The 12379-nt window shown below is 36.3% G+C and overlaps 3 protein-coding genes across 4 annotated transcripts; 1 reads left to right on the top strand and 2 right to left on the bottom strand.

The window, feature by feature from the left end:
• Window positions 1-3400: 3400 nt before the first annotated feature.
• On the bottom strand, window positions 3401-6931 carry LOC114359627 (transmembrane protein adipocyte-associated 1 homolog). 2 transcript variants are annotated; one of them, XM_028314093.1, is made up of 4 exons: window positions 6568-6931; window positions 6195-6490; window positions 5612-5869; window positions 3401-4303 (listed from the first exon to the last, which is right to left on the bottom strand). In XM_028314093.1, the coding sequence occupies exons 1-4, from the start codon at window positions 6654-6656 to the stop codon at window positions 4047-4049; spliced, it is 900 nt and encodes a 299-aa protein (XP_028169894.1). In that variant the 5' UTR covers window positions 6657-6931; the 3' UTR covers window positions 3401-4046. The 2 variants fall into 2 exon arrangements, with proteins under 2 accessions (XP_028169894.1, XP_028169895.1); XM_028314094.1 differs by having other exon boundaries at window positions 3405-4291.
• Window positions 6932-7117: 186 nt separating this feature from the next.
• Window positions 7118-8361, top strand: Ttc19 (tetratricopeptide repeat domain 19). The gene has a single exon (XM_028314084.1). The coding sequence runs from the start codon at window positions 7323-7325 to the stop codon at window positions 8304-8306; it is 984 nt and encodes a 327-aa protein (XP_028169885.1). The 5' UTR covers window positions 7118-7322; the 3' UTR covers window positions 8307-8361.
• Window positions 7712-12231, bottom strand: Ppib (peptidylprolyl isomerase B). Its single transcript, XM_028314085.1, has 4 exons — window positions 11971-12231; window positions 11260-11467; window positions 8934-9118; window positions 7712-8718 (listed from the first exon to the last, which is right to left on the bottom strand). The coding sequence occupies exons 1-4, from the start codon at window positions 12061-12063 to the stop codon at window positions 8587-8589; spliced, it is 618 nt and encodes a 205-aa protein (XP_028169886.1). The 5' UTR covers window positions 12064-12231; the 3' UTR covers window positions 7712-8586.
• Between the last annotated feature and the right edge of the window lie 148 nt (window positions 12232-12379).

Genomic DNA, 12379 nt, shown 5'->3' with positions numbered 1-12379 from the left:
TTTTACGTGATGAGTTACGACGAGCTTTCGTCTTGTTACGTGATGATAGTAATGTTACGGGGGGTTTACAATTATTGTAAAAAGTACGACGGGACCCTAAAGTGTGAAATTCCGATTGAAACTTCGGACTACACGTCTCACACTTTGATTTAAATACGCCTTGCTGGCCACATCCATAACACCGTATTGTACTACTATTATTACTGCGCGAACTATTATTATTACGTTCGGGGTTGTCTTTGCTCGTGGAAGTTTTGTTATTTCGCTCACGGTTACGACAATTATCTACTTGATGACCNTGTAAAAATGAAAATGCATAAGTATTCTCAAAAATGTTGACATTGTTATTACACTCGGTTCATTCTTGATGATTGATATTGAGTTTAACATCGTTTGTATTTTAAAATAAGTTAGTAGTTTGTATTTAGGACTACTAGGATTACTAATATTAGATTTGACATTTCCTTTTCTTTATTCTAATCTAGAATTATGAAAAAAAAAATTGATTCTGTTGTAGATATGCCAAAATAGTATGGTGTAGTTCAACAATTTCTTGATTCAATTACATTTTTATCAGTTGTCGCTCTCAAAAAACTGATAGGTTTTTATGAGCAGTACCTATCTAAAGTTTGGGTGCAAGTACTAAACTTTCTGATTCCTTTCTGTTTTTAATTTTGATTTGATTTTAATTAAATTTTGGTTCAGATTAAATTTTAATTAAATTTTGATTAAATTTTAAATTTTGATTTTAATTACATTTTGACTTTGATTAAATTATGATCTTGATCAGATTTTGATTTTGATTAAATTTTGATTTTATCTAAATTTTGAATTTGAATTTTGATGATGATTTTTTTTTATTAGAGTATGTTTTATTTTGATTTTAGTCTAGGACTGGTCGTGTATGAATTATTTTTAATGATAACACGGTTAGTGACGCCTTATACAACCTATGTAAGTAGTGTGTGATCTTTATGTACGAGTACTTACATTATGCAATAAAATTATTTAATTTTTTTTTATTTGAGATAATGACCGATGTGATTTTAAAATCATTAGTCAGTTGTTTATAGAATTTATAAATATGCTAACGATTGCTATCGAGTGATGCTGAAATGTTACGTCCCCACAGAGCGAGAAATAGTCAGGTTTAGCCGTTGTCGGCGCTAATGAGATTGAAAGAGTTATTATAAGAAAGAATATCAATAATGATGATATTGTTGTAGTATCTTTTGACATTTTAATGTTAGTTATGACGAAAATTATGGCTGGTTAACATGACTAAGAGTACTCAGGGCCTTGTCTTGTTGTCGATCGTAGGTCATATTCCTAACCCAGTTTAGCTGGTCGGAGACTGCGCGGCGATGATGAGTAATGAGGTCATGGGTTGGGCAGTTGATTGAATTTGTTTCGATAGCTGCTGATCGGTCGTGAGTACCGATGGTGGGGCCATGAGAGTGCCTTTGTGATCGGCCATGAGAGTGCCGTTGTGTTCGGTCATCTATACCGATGGTGAGGCCATGAGAGTGCCTTTGTGATCGGCCATGAGAGTGCCGTTGTGATCGGTCATCTATACCGATGGTGAGGCCATGAGAGTGCCTTTGTGATCGGCCATGAGAGTGCCGTTGTGATCGGTCATCTATACCGATGGTGAGGCCATGAGAGTGCCTTTGTGATCGGCCATGAGAGTGCCGTTGTGATCGGTCATCTATACCGATGGTGAGGCCATGAGAGTGCCTTTGTGATCGGCCATGAGAGTGCCGTTGTGATCGGTCATCTATACCGATGGTGAGGCCATGAGAGTGCCTTTGTGATCGGCCATGAGAGTGCCGTTGTGATCGGTCATCTATACCGATGGTGAGGCCATGAGAGTGCCTTTGTGATCGGCCATGAGAGTGCCGTTGTGATCGGTCATCTATACCGATGGTGAGGCCATGAGAGTGCCTTTGTGATCGGCCATGAGAGTGCCGTTGTGATCGGTCATCTATACCGATGGTGAGGCCATGAGAGTGCCTTTGTGATCGGCCATGAGAGTGCCGTTGTGATCGGTCATCTATACCGATGGTGAGGCCATGAGAGTGCCTTTGTGATCGGCCATGAGAGTGCCGTTGTGATCGGTCATCTATACCGATGGTGAGGCCATGAGAGTGCCTTTGTGATCGGCCATGAGAGTGCCGTTGTGATCGGTCATCTATACCGATGGTGAGGCCATGAGAGTGCCTTTGTGTTCGGTCGTGAGTACCGATGGTGATTGGCCGTGAGTGCCATTGTGACTGGCCGTGAGTGCTGGTGGTATCGGATGGTGATTCCGATGGTCGGATGCGTTCCGATAGTGCGTGACAGTGTGTCGCGGGTATTAGTTACGTTAACCTTGGCCTTAGTTTTGGTTGAAATAACTTTAAGATTCTAGTTGAAACTAGATTTGTTCTTGACTGAGTTGAAAACTTTGTAGTTTTGATTTGAATCTGTGGAGACCTGACATTTTACTGACATGTACCTTCCTACTCATAGTGGTATTGTAGGATAGCCGAACGGTACTTTAAGTTACATGAGTGAGGTTGTCATATTACATGACGACTTAAATGCTGATCCACACGAGGACGTGTGAGAGTCAGGATCGCCGTGTCGGCGCGCGGGGCGCAATAAATTAAATAACTTAATGTTATAGTTCTCACAACACTTTCAATGTGTTAGCTAGTTTATTGCTATGGAATTTTAAGCAGCGCCAAAGCTCTTATGCCAGAGTTAAGTGCGCGCCTGGGAACGAAGGTGACATAAATCTCCATGTTGCCTGACGTAGTTGTGGACCCGTTCAAGTGCAGTATTGATGGATTAATAGCTTTACAAAAACTTCAGGTACAGAGCCCTGGAACGTAGAGATTTTGGGACTCAGTGTTAGAGTCATTGCACATTCGGGTTTTGGACGTGGTGGTTACTGGGCGTGGTTCACAAATTCGTCAATCGCTCCCAATTTATTAAGTCTAGGCGTCTCTAGCTTTGTTAAACTAATTCAATAACTTTGATCTTTCTGTTAAATTTACCTGCGGCCAATATTGATTAAATTACGAACCAGTCTTTACATTCTAGTCTATAGTAAAGTTAGTCGTTTATAATCAGTGATTACAATTAGTGTTAGTATCCACTCGCACGTGTTCCCTATACGCCCACATAGGTAGATAGTATGAATTCAATGAGAGACCCTTCTGGTGCCGTCCGAGAGCCCGACGCTCCGACATATATAAAAGAAAGTCGTGTTAGTTACTTCGCTTATAACTCAAGAACGGCTGAACTGATTTAGCTGAAAATTGTCAGGGAGGTAGTTTAGAGCCAGGAGAAGGACATAGGATACTTTTAATCCCGTTCGAAACAAAAAAAAAGTCTGCTTATTTATTGCCATTAAGGCGGAACAAAGTTCGCCGGGTCAGCTAGTTTATCATAAAAGTCATGAATGCGTGATAAGTGGAGCATGTTTTTAAGAGATCACTTGAGGCTTGAAACTGTAAAGTCATCTATAGATGTATTCAATATCTTTGAAGTCAAGTACCTGTCTATCAATCGTAATAACATTAAAAGTAGGTAAAGTGCCTACACAAGTTCATCTTAACTTTTTAGATAAAACGCTAAAACTGTCAAGATATTTAGCTCATTACATAACGTTCTTACGAAACTATTGTCGTAACGAAAATCCCAGGAACATAAAACAAAATTGACCAATTGCATCCCGCATTATGTGACTGTGTTGAGTTGAGAAAGGTAATTCATGCCAAGGTCGTTTCAAATCTTAATCCAAGTTCTGAATAGTTTCAATGTCGCATTATAATGCTATCAACAAAAAACATGACAATAGAAACTTAACTCTTGACTGGGACAAGTAATAAAATATGCATTCTGTTAACTGAGACATTCGACAAGACCCTACTGACAATATTATTTGACTACCTACAAAAAGTTCTCATTGCATAAAAATTGAAGCTAACAAAACTAAAATACATTTAAACTAGGAAAGAGCTTTCCTGCTTTAATTCATTGTGCCATTGTCAACTTGATCAAACGAAAGCGAGTCTTTTTATTTCCTTTGCCCGACTTTCACTAGCGGTCACGTACCTGAAAAACTCGCTGAGAAAAGTGTGGTACACAAGTGGCGTGTACAACGAGAAGTAGAGCCATGTAGTCACGTCCACGATGCAGAGGCCAGACTGCATGGAGCCCCAGGCCAGTAGGCCTGCGCCAACCGCCTGGGTCGTGTCCAGAAGCGCCAGTAGCAACACGTACAGGTAGAACGATAGTTTGGCTGGAATAAACACTGCACGTTACCAGTCGTACTGCCCGTTTTTGTGGATATGCCTTGTTGTAGCTCACGATTTCGGTATTACGCGGACGTCTGTCGGGTTTGACACTTCGCAACACTTTTCTATACTATTACACAAATCAAATCTTCAGCCATTATTGTCGGCCGTTTGGTGAAGTGGTTCGTAACGAACTAACATACTAAGAGTTCGCGGGTTCGATTCCCCCACAGTACAAAATTAAAGTCTCATCGTTTATTATGGAGTTAATGTCATATTCGCACTATGCGATACCCTTTTTTCCGTCGAGTAATGCCGCTGAGGACGGCCAATGGTTTATGGGTTATGAGGGACTCCCCGCCAGTAGGTCGGGACCTACCTACTAAAACCCAACAGTAGCTTCCATGGCTATGGGACACCCAACCTGCCGTTGCCAATCGTGTCGTACGATTTCGGTGGTATTGCGGTACATTTTTACCCAATGACATGAGGAAATAAGTGCCATGCCACTAATTTTGCGGTCGTGTATGCGACGATGCGATGTCATATCAGTTTATTATACCAATGAGCATTCCAGTTCTTTGAACTTTCATTCAAACAATTTATGCCAATTATCTTCACTAAAAAGATTACAGTCCATTTAGTATGAAGTTGATTACAATTAATCACAAATAACAAAGTAGGAAGCATGTATTCTACAAGGTCACAAGTTACGGATATAACGTCCAACTTCAAGATAAGACTAAGTTATGTCTGAACTAAGTCACAATGCCCTACAAAAGGATTTCTGCTCATAAACTTACTTGATTTACACCTTGCAATTCCTGGTAATAATGGGATAACAATACTTATCACAAAAGGTCAAAAACCCAACGATAACATTGAAAACATTAACCAAGACAATAAATTGCATAATTTATTGTATCTGATCAATAACAATTCAAAAGGAAGTGACAGCCTTAGTTACTTAATCACATTTTGTTTATACATTGCACATAACACAGCAATGCAAAGCAATACAGTGCGTACAAATATTATTACATTTTAATTAACTGTTTCAGATACATAAACAACTCTTATTACAGTCCATAATAATAAGATATCACATTACTCTTGTGTTGTGAAACACCTAATGTTATTATAATGAACAATTAGCATCGTCTTATTTATGTACCATGAAAATACTTGCTATAAAATTAGCATTTTATTTATTAGCAAACAGATAATGCTGTTAAGTAACTTTTGTTATCACCAATACTAATATTAAGTGTTTAATTAAGCCAATATTTAATTAATAGTAAGATATAGTAATGATTAAAACTTACTCGGTAAAGCCAAATAGTCCCGGAGTGGTATCCATGGTAGCAACAATATGAGGAAGTAAATGAGAGCGAAGACTAGAGACGATGTGAACCAGAATAACATTCCACCGTGTCCAAACAGGTTGTAGTCCCTGTTATCAATGTGGAACATGTCATCCGGCATGACAATCTCTAATGTGCCTTGAGTGATGGTGAAGGCAAGGGATATGAGCGACGTTGCCAGGAGAACGTATCTGATGCTGCTTCGGCTGTCCAAGTGTCCTGATAAAGAAAATGGAGTATATTAATAAATGATACACTGTATTAAATGGTTGTAAATTGAATGCATAACAAATTGTAAATTGACACAGATTATAGCTGTTTCAGAACTTCATGGTGGGACAATTGTTTGGTTTGGCTCATCAATAATTAATTTTACTATTTAATAGTATATTTTTCAGTAATCACATACCTACTACAAATGCACTTAACTTTTGAAGCTAGGTTTAACACATCAATTCCATTAATTTTGAGAGACTAAACATAAGACACATAATCTTACAACAAATTGATAGCAAAAATGATGTGATGAAGATACCAAACGTACCAAAAGCCAACCCAAATATGACGACACTCATTTCTGTGGCCAACAGAAAGAATCTCACGGTCACCCACAGGATCTTGTCCACCAGGCCTCCCAGCGGCATCGCCGCGTTCACCGTCATGGACACAGCACATCGCACCAGGCTTATGATCACATTTCCCCACACCAAAGTGTAGAATGTCAGAAATATAGGACTACTTGTAGCACGCAGTTTCAACTGAGCCTTATTAAATCTTACCACTAAGAAAAGCACAAACAACGCATTCGGTATCAATATTATCAAATCCCAAATCCGAACCCTGAAAAGAGAAGCTTTCGTCACATAAAACAGAACAACAACAAAAATAACATGAAAACCAAAAAGGCAAACTGTTACCTTGAATTATTTATCTCGTAGTATAAAACATATTTACAAAATGTGTCCTCTTTCACAGGGGGGAAATCTGATCCGTTCATGCTAAACATTTTTCTTGGTCAATCGTTTTTCTGTGTTACGAAAGCTAAAGCCTTCGAGCTCTGTGGTGGTAACGAAGCATTACTTGCTTGTCTCAATGATGATAGCAGGAATGTCCGTCACCTTAATTCTACCATAATAAAATGGACACCAGATGACCTGTCTTGTTAATAATATTGTATGAAAGATAATTAAATTAGTAATGTCGACACTGAATTTAATTCAATTTTATTGAGATGCAGCAGAAAGACGACATGACATTATATTTTTGTACGTACTTTTACTCTATGGCCTATAAACGTCAAATTATTTTGCTGACCAACCATAGACAACGCTACTAGTGTAGGACGACTTTAATAATCGACTACGTATTACTTTTCTCTATGATCGACTAAAAGATCTCGGAAACATTCAATTAATTCTGTCAATATCACATAACTACAAAGTTTGTTTGTCTGTGACTAATAAAAAATTATGCTCTGTAATAGAAAATGGATACCGGAGCAGCTGACTATGACATTTAACATTTATAAAAATTGTTTTACTGATCAATTACAATAAATTGTGAAAATAAAAATATGTTAAGTGTTCAGTTCCGGCTTCAGTTCTGTCTGCAGAAATATGATAAATAAGGGACTGTAGAGGTTATATAACATTTTATATTTTATCTAAACATCATGTCTAGCAGACTTCGTTTCCTTTTTAGGAAATTATATACCATTAGAAATAACTTTAAACGAATACCAGTAACATTTTTACGCGATGTCTCTGTACAACCAAAGATTTCAGTCGTCCCTGTAACTATTGGATTTTCTTTGTTTACTTGGCTCGGTTTTCAACCAAAACTTTCAGCAGAAGACGAGTTGATACATACAATTAAGCATTGTATATTATTTAACCAACGAGGTGAATACGAAAAAGCTGAGCAGTTGCTTCATATTTCCCTTAGACAAGCACAGCAGATACAACATGAACAGGGCATTACATATATCTATGATGTAATGGCTAATCTGGCTCTTGAAAGAGCTCAGTTGGACAAAGCAAAACAATTGTTTGTTTCTGTCGCACAAAGAATAATGCAAGATGGAGCTACAGAAGATGATCCCCGTATGGTTCACATAAGCTCTAAGCTAGCTAGAATCAGTCATCTAAAAAAAGAATATTCCACAGCCCAACTTGGATACGATTACTGTTTAGAAAAACTGAGAACTGCTATGCAATATGGTGCAGACGATGCGACCAAAAAACTTTTAGCAATGACAGAGGACTGGTATGGCAGACTGTTTCTTGATTGTCAACAAATTGAACAGAGTCTGCCACTGCTGATAAGTTCATTAAAATGGATGAGGGAAGTTTCAGATGTAGATAAAGAACACATTGTTATTCAACTCAACGATATTGGAACAGTCTGTGACCTTCTAGGCAAGGCCGATGAAAGCATAAACTACTTTAAAGAAGCTATTGAATTAGGAAAAGATTTAAATATGGATGACATGGGAGCCATGTATGTTAATTTAGGAAGAGCATATTTGAAGAAAAACTTAATAGCTGAGGCCAGAAAAAGTTGTGGTTATGGATGGAAATTGGGGGTTGTGTCCAAAAATAATGATATCAAACAAGAAGCTGAATCATGTTTACAAGAACTAAAAAACCATAGTTAATCTTATAACTTTATTTTTAAAAGGAATATTAAGAACAATATATTTTAAAATTAAAGATTTGTATTTTCAATCTCAAATTTCACCCTGTAAAATTATGTTGTTTAACAAAACATATGAGAAAATAATATCATTTTGATTTTTATGTAAATGCACTGCAACTAAAACAGTATTGCGTTCTTCAATCACGATTGAATATTTACAACGTATTTCGGTTAGAGACTTGAGCACTGTCATTTTAAAATTAATGTGTATTATGGCTTAACTTAAAATAAACATTGTGTTATTGAGCACTCTCCTTTGTGACGCTGAATGGCTCTGCGACAAGTTCGGCACGGGAGTTCGCGATGACAACATCCTTTACTGGACGGTCGTTTGCGCCAGTCGGCGACTTTTCAATCTTACGCACAACATCCTGCAAATAAGAAAACAATCATTTTTATCAGCACAAGTTTTGAAAACAGCGTACAGTTTTTAAAAAAATCTCCTTTTATAGTCAGGGTTTTGAGTTTTGACAGCTGAGTTCATAATGCTGCCACTTATTAGATAAACAGCTACTTTTTCTGAAGATTGAGATCATCGTTAATTTCTTTTATTTATTTTTAATTTTCACAATTTCTGAGATCTTACCATTCCTTCCAAAACTTTCCCAAAGACAACGTGTCTGCCGTCTAACCAAGGGGTCTTGGTGGTAGTGATGAAGAACTGGGATCCATTTGTGTCTTTTCCAGCATTAGCCATGGACAGCCAACCAGCACCATAGTGACGTAGCTTGAAGTTCTCATCTTCGAAACGATCACCGTAAATACTGCGTCCTGTAAAAAAATAAATAATTTTATAGTTTAATGGCAAATAAGCAACGTCTCATCAATCATTCATATCGCTATATTTTGGATAACACAAAATAATGATGTTGTAACAGCTGTGAAAAAGATATTTTATAACAAAAATAAAGATATTAAGATACAAATCCATTATCTGAATATAAGATGCCTACTTTTAAGGTAGTCTTTGTGGGTTATCAAATTGTAAGTCTTATGTACAAAGACCACTTCAACTGAATTCAAGAGTTAAGATAAGTTTGACAGCTCACAATAAAATTAAGCTCATAAATATTCATATTCATATTCATTTATTTATTGCATCACATATGTATGTATGTACAGTAAGGTCTTATAAAATATGTAAGGTAAACATATGGGCCCTGCAAGGGCATTGCAATTTTACTGGTATTTACAATAGCAATCAAATAAATTATAGATGTCTTTGATAGGAAGTACATAAAGCAATTTGGAATATAATGTCTATTATTGTATAAAAAATATATTTGAAAAATTACGCATACTGGGCCGACACTTTTTTTATAAAGTCTCTCCAGGGAATAGGAAAAAATAATTCTAATAATTATTATAATGAGTATAGTAGGTAACTGAATAACTGAATGTCATATAATGGGTGATACAATATGTAGATAATAGTTAAATGTATGTATTGCATAGTACTGTATATGTGGGCTTATCATTAAAATATTCATTTAAATCATAGTAACACTTACTTAGTAGAAACTTTTTTAGCAAATTAATAAATTTATTTGTATTTGGTTCAGATTTTATGTATGTAGGTAGTTTATTATAGACTTTTATCGTCATTGCGTATGGTCCTGTAGCAGCCATGCCTAGTTTGAATAGAGGTAATATTAAATCATTAGGGTATCGAGATCTTGCATTTACATTTCCCTTTTTTGTGTATAGATTTGGATATTTGCGCACAAACTTACATAATTCCAAGATATAAATACATTTTAGTGGTAGTATTTTATATTTCATAAAGTATGGCTTACAGCTTTCAATATTTTTTATTTGTGCCAGGATACGTATACACTTTTTTTGGAGAATAAATATATCATCTGAGTCCGTGCTGTTGCCCCATAGTATGATCCCGTAAGAGATCCAAGCGTAGCTGTAGGCATAATAAGCAGCGAGTGTAGTTTTTAGGTCGGAGTTTCTTTTTAGTTGCCTTAGGGCGTAAGTAAATTTAGATATTTTCTGTTTAATTTTAATAATATGCTGTTTCCAATTTAAATTACAATCTAAGTCAAGTCCGAGCAATGTAGCAAAATTTACGCATTCAATACTTTTACCATTGAATGAGTAGTTAATGTTTAATGGAGTTTTTTGATAGGGCCTAAATTGTATTAATTTCGTTTTTGAGTAATTTATTTCCAAGTTGTGGTCGTCCATCCATGCTTGTATGTTATTAAGGTTTTCCGTCAATTTTTGGTTAAGATCAATATTGGATCGGCATGAGGTCACCACCGATACGTCATCCGCGAACATAACACAGGGGATGTTAACGTATTTAGGAAGGTCATTAATATATAACAAAAATAGGACACATCCTAGGACGCTGCCTTGAGGTATTGAGCTGGTTGTGGTGATCTCGTCCGATCTTACCGACTCGATCATTCCCGTTTTATAATTTGAAAATTGTATGTCTACGACCTGTTTACGATTTGACAGATATGATTTGAACCAATCGTGAACCACTCCCCTGATCCCGATATCATAAAGTTTGTTTAATAGGATCCCGAATTGGACCTTATCGTATGCTTTACTCATATCTAGTAATATTCCTACTGCGTATTGTTTGTTTTCCAAAATACTTAACACTTCCTGTACATAATTATAAACTGCAAGTGTCGTAGATCGATTACGCCTAAATCCATTTTGACTACTGTCAAATATATTATATTTTTCGCAGAAGGAGTACAGTCTATTGCACATAGCTTTCTCGTATATCTTAGCTGATGTAGGTAGGTTTGTAGTAATATTTGAAGTATAATATAAGATATTATCTTGTTAACTTACTATACAAATACAATAATAAAATATGATAATTCAAAGGAAGTCCTAACATAATAATATTGTTAGTTTTCAATAAATCTTTAATATTTTACCTCCAGTGCCGTCACCCTTGGTGAAATCACCACCTTGGATCATGAAGTTTTCAATCACTCTGTGGAATTTGCTGCCCTTGTAGCCTTCTCCTTCAGGCTTTTGAGCCAAGGCATAAAAGTTCTCAGTAGTTTTTGGAACTGTTTTTCCAAACAAACCAATGACTACTGTGCCTGCACTCTCTCCTCCAATGGTAATATCAAAATAAACCTAATAGAAAAAGATAATAAACATCAGTAAACAAATATTATACCTAGTGCAGTGTGAATTTTTAAAAGGCATGAATTAAAAGGGTTAAGACCTAGGTATGTTATTGTAGTCCATTGTTACTTGATTATAGTCATTTTATTTATTGACGGTCGACTTCTGACCAATCTAAAATGATTGTGTGCCTACTACTGCTATTATTAAATGAATGCAGATTGAATCACAAAAGGCAAATTACAATGGCCTAAAAAGTAGTAACCTACATACCTACAGAAAATAATTTAGGGTCAGTAGTCAGTATGAATGATACTATGTAACAGGACAAAAATAAAAAAGCTCACACAAAGGATCACGACATGCGAGAGAAAAAAACTTGTAGCGTCATTTCGAAAGGTCAGCGACCGGATGATGGCACAAAAAGTTCATGAACTTTATGTGAGGGTCAATAATGATGGAAATTCATTATGTGAATATTTTACAGGAAACTGAAAAAAACTAGAAGTTACCTTGTGGGTGACCTTAGGGCCTTTGGGAGAATCATCAGATCGCGCACTGGCGATAATCAACAGTAAGCCAAGAGCTGCGGCTAGGGTTCCCATGACGAGTATTAGTTTGACTCTTGTTTTAGCTATTTTTTAAAAATAATAAGGCTATTTGGCACAATTTTTAAACCTAAGTTATTCAGCAAATAAATTCACGTGTGTCCACTTCTGAATCTGCCGTAAAAATCCACGTCAATCACCACAAGCACCAATATTTGATGCGTCCAATCATCAGTGTCATCAAGTAGTGGTGTAGTAAAATATCGTCTTATGTTTCAATTGAATGTTTTGTTCAAATCGTATGTAATCGTATCGACATAATAATTATATGTATTTTGTAGCACATTAACATTAAGGAGTTTCAAACAAACAC

Source organism: Ostrinia furnacalis, unplaced genomic scaffold, assembly GCF_004193835.3.
Source record: "Ostrinia furnacalis isolate ACB-3 unplaced genomic scaffold, ASM419383v2 OfSCF4519, whole genome shotgun sequence".
Lineage (NCBI taxonomy): Eukaryota > Metazoa > Arthropoda > Insecta > Lepidoptera > Crambidae > Ostrinia > Ostrinia furnacalis.
Note: the sequence above shows the minus strand (reverse complement) of the source record. Positions and strands in the feature narration are given on the sequence as shown.

What these genes read in the sequence shown, in the direction of transcription:
- LOC114359627 (XM_028314093.1), bottom strand. Translation starts at nt 6,656, where the DNA reads ATGTTTAGCATGAACGGATCAGATTTCCCCCCTGTGAAAGAGGACACA. An exon ending in CATATTTGGGTTGGCTTTTG is followed by an intron (nt 5,870 to 6,194) that starts GTACGTTTGGTA and finishes TTTCTTTATCAG; the next exon opens with GACACTTGGACAGCCGAAGC. An exon ending in GGACTATTTGGCTTTACCGA is followed by an intron (nt 4,304 to 5,611) that starts GTAAGTTTTAAT and finishes GGTAACGTGCAG; the next exon opens with TGTTTATTCCAGCCAAACTA.
- Ppib (XM_028314085.1), bottom strand. Translation starts at nt 12,063, where the DNA reads ATGGGAACCCTAGCCGCAGCTCTTGGCTTACTGTTGATTATCGCCAGT. An exon ending in CAAGGGTGACGGCACTGGAG is followed by an intron (nt 9,119 to 11,259) that starts GTAAAATATTAA and finishes ATTTTTTTACAG; the next exon opens with GACGCAGTATTTACGGTGAT. An exon ending in GGAAAGTTTTGGAAGGAATG is followed by an intron (nt 8,719 to 8,933) that starts GTAAGATCTCAG and finishes TCTTATTTGCAG; the next exon opens with GATGTTGTGCGTAAGATTGA.
- Ttc19 (XM_028314084.1), top strand. Translation starts at nt 7,323, where the DNA reads ATGTCTAGCAGACTTCGTTTCCTTTTTAGGAAATTATATACCATTAGA.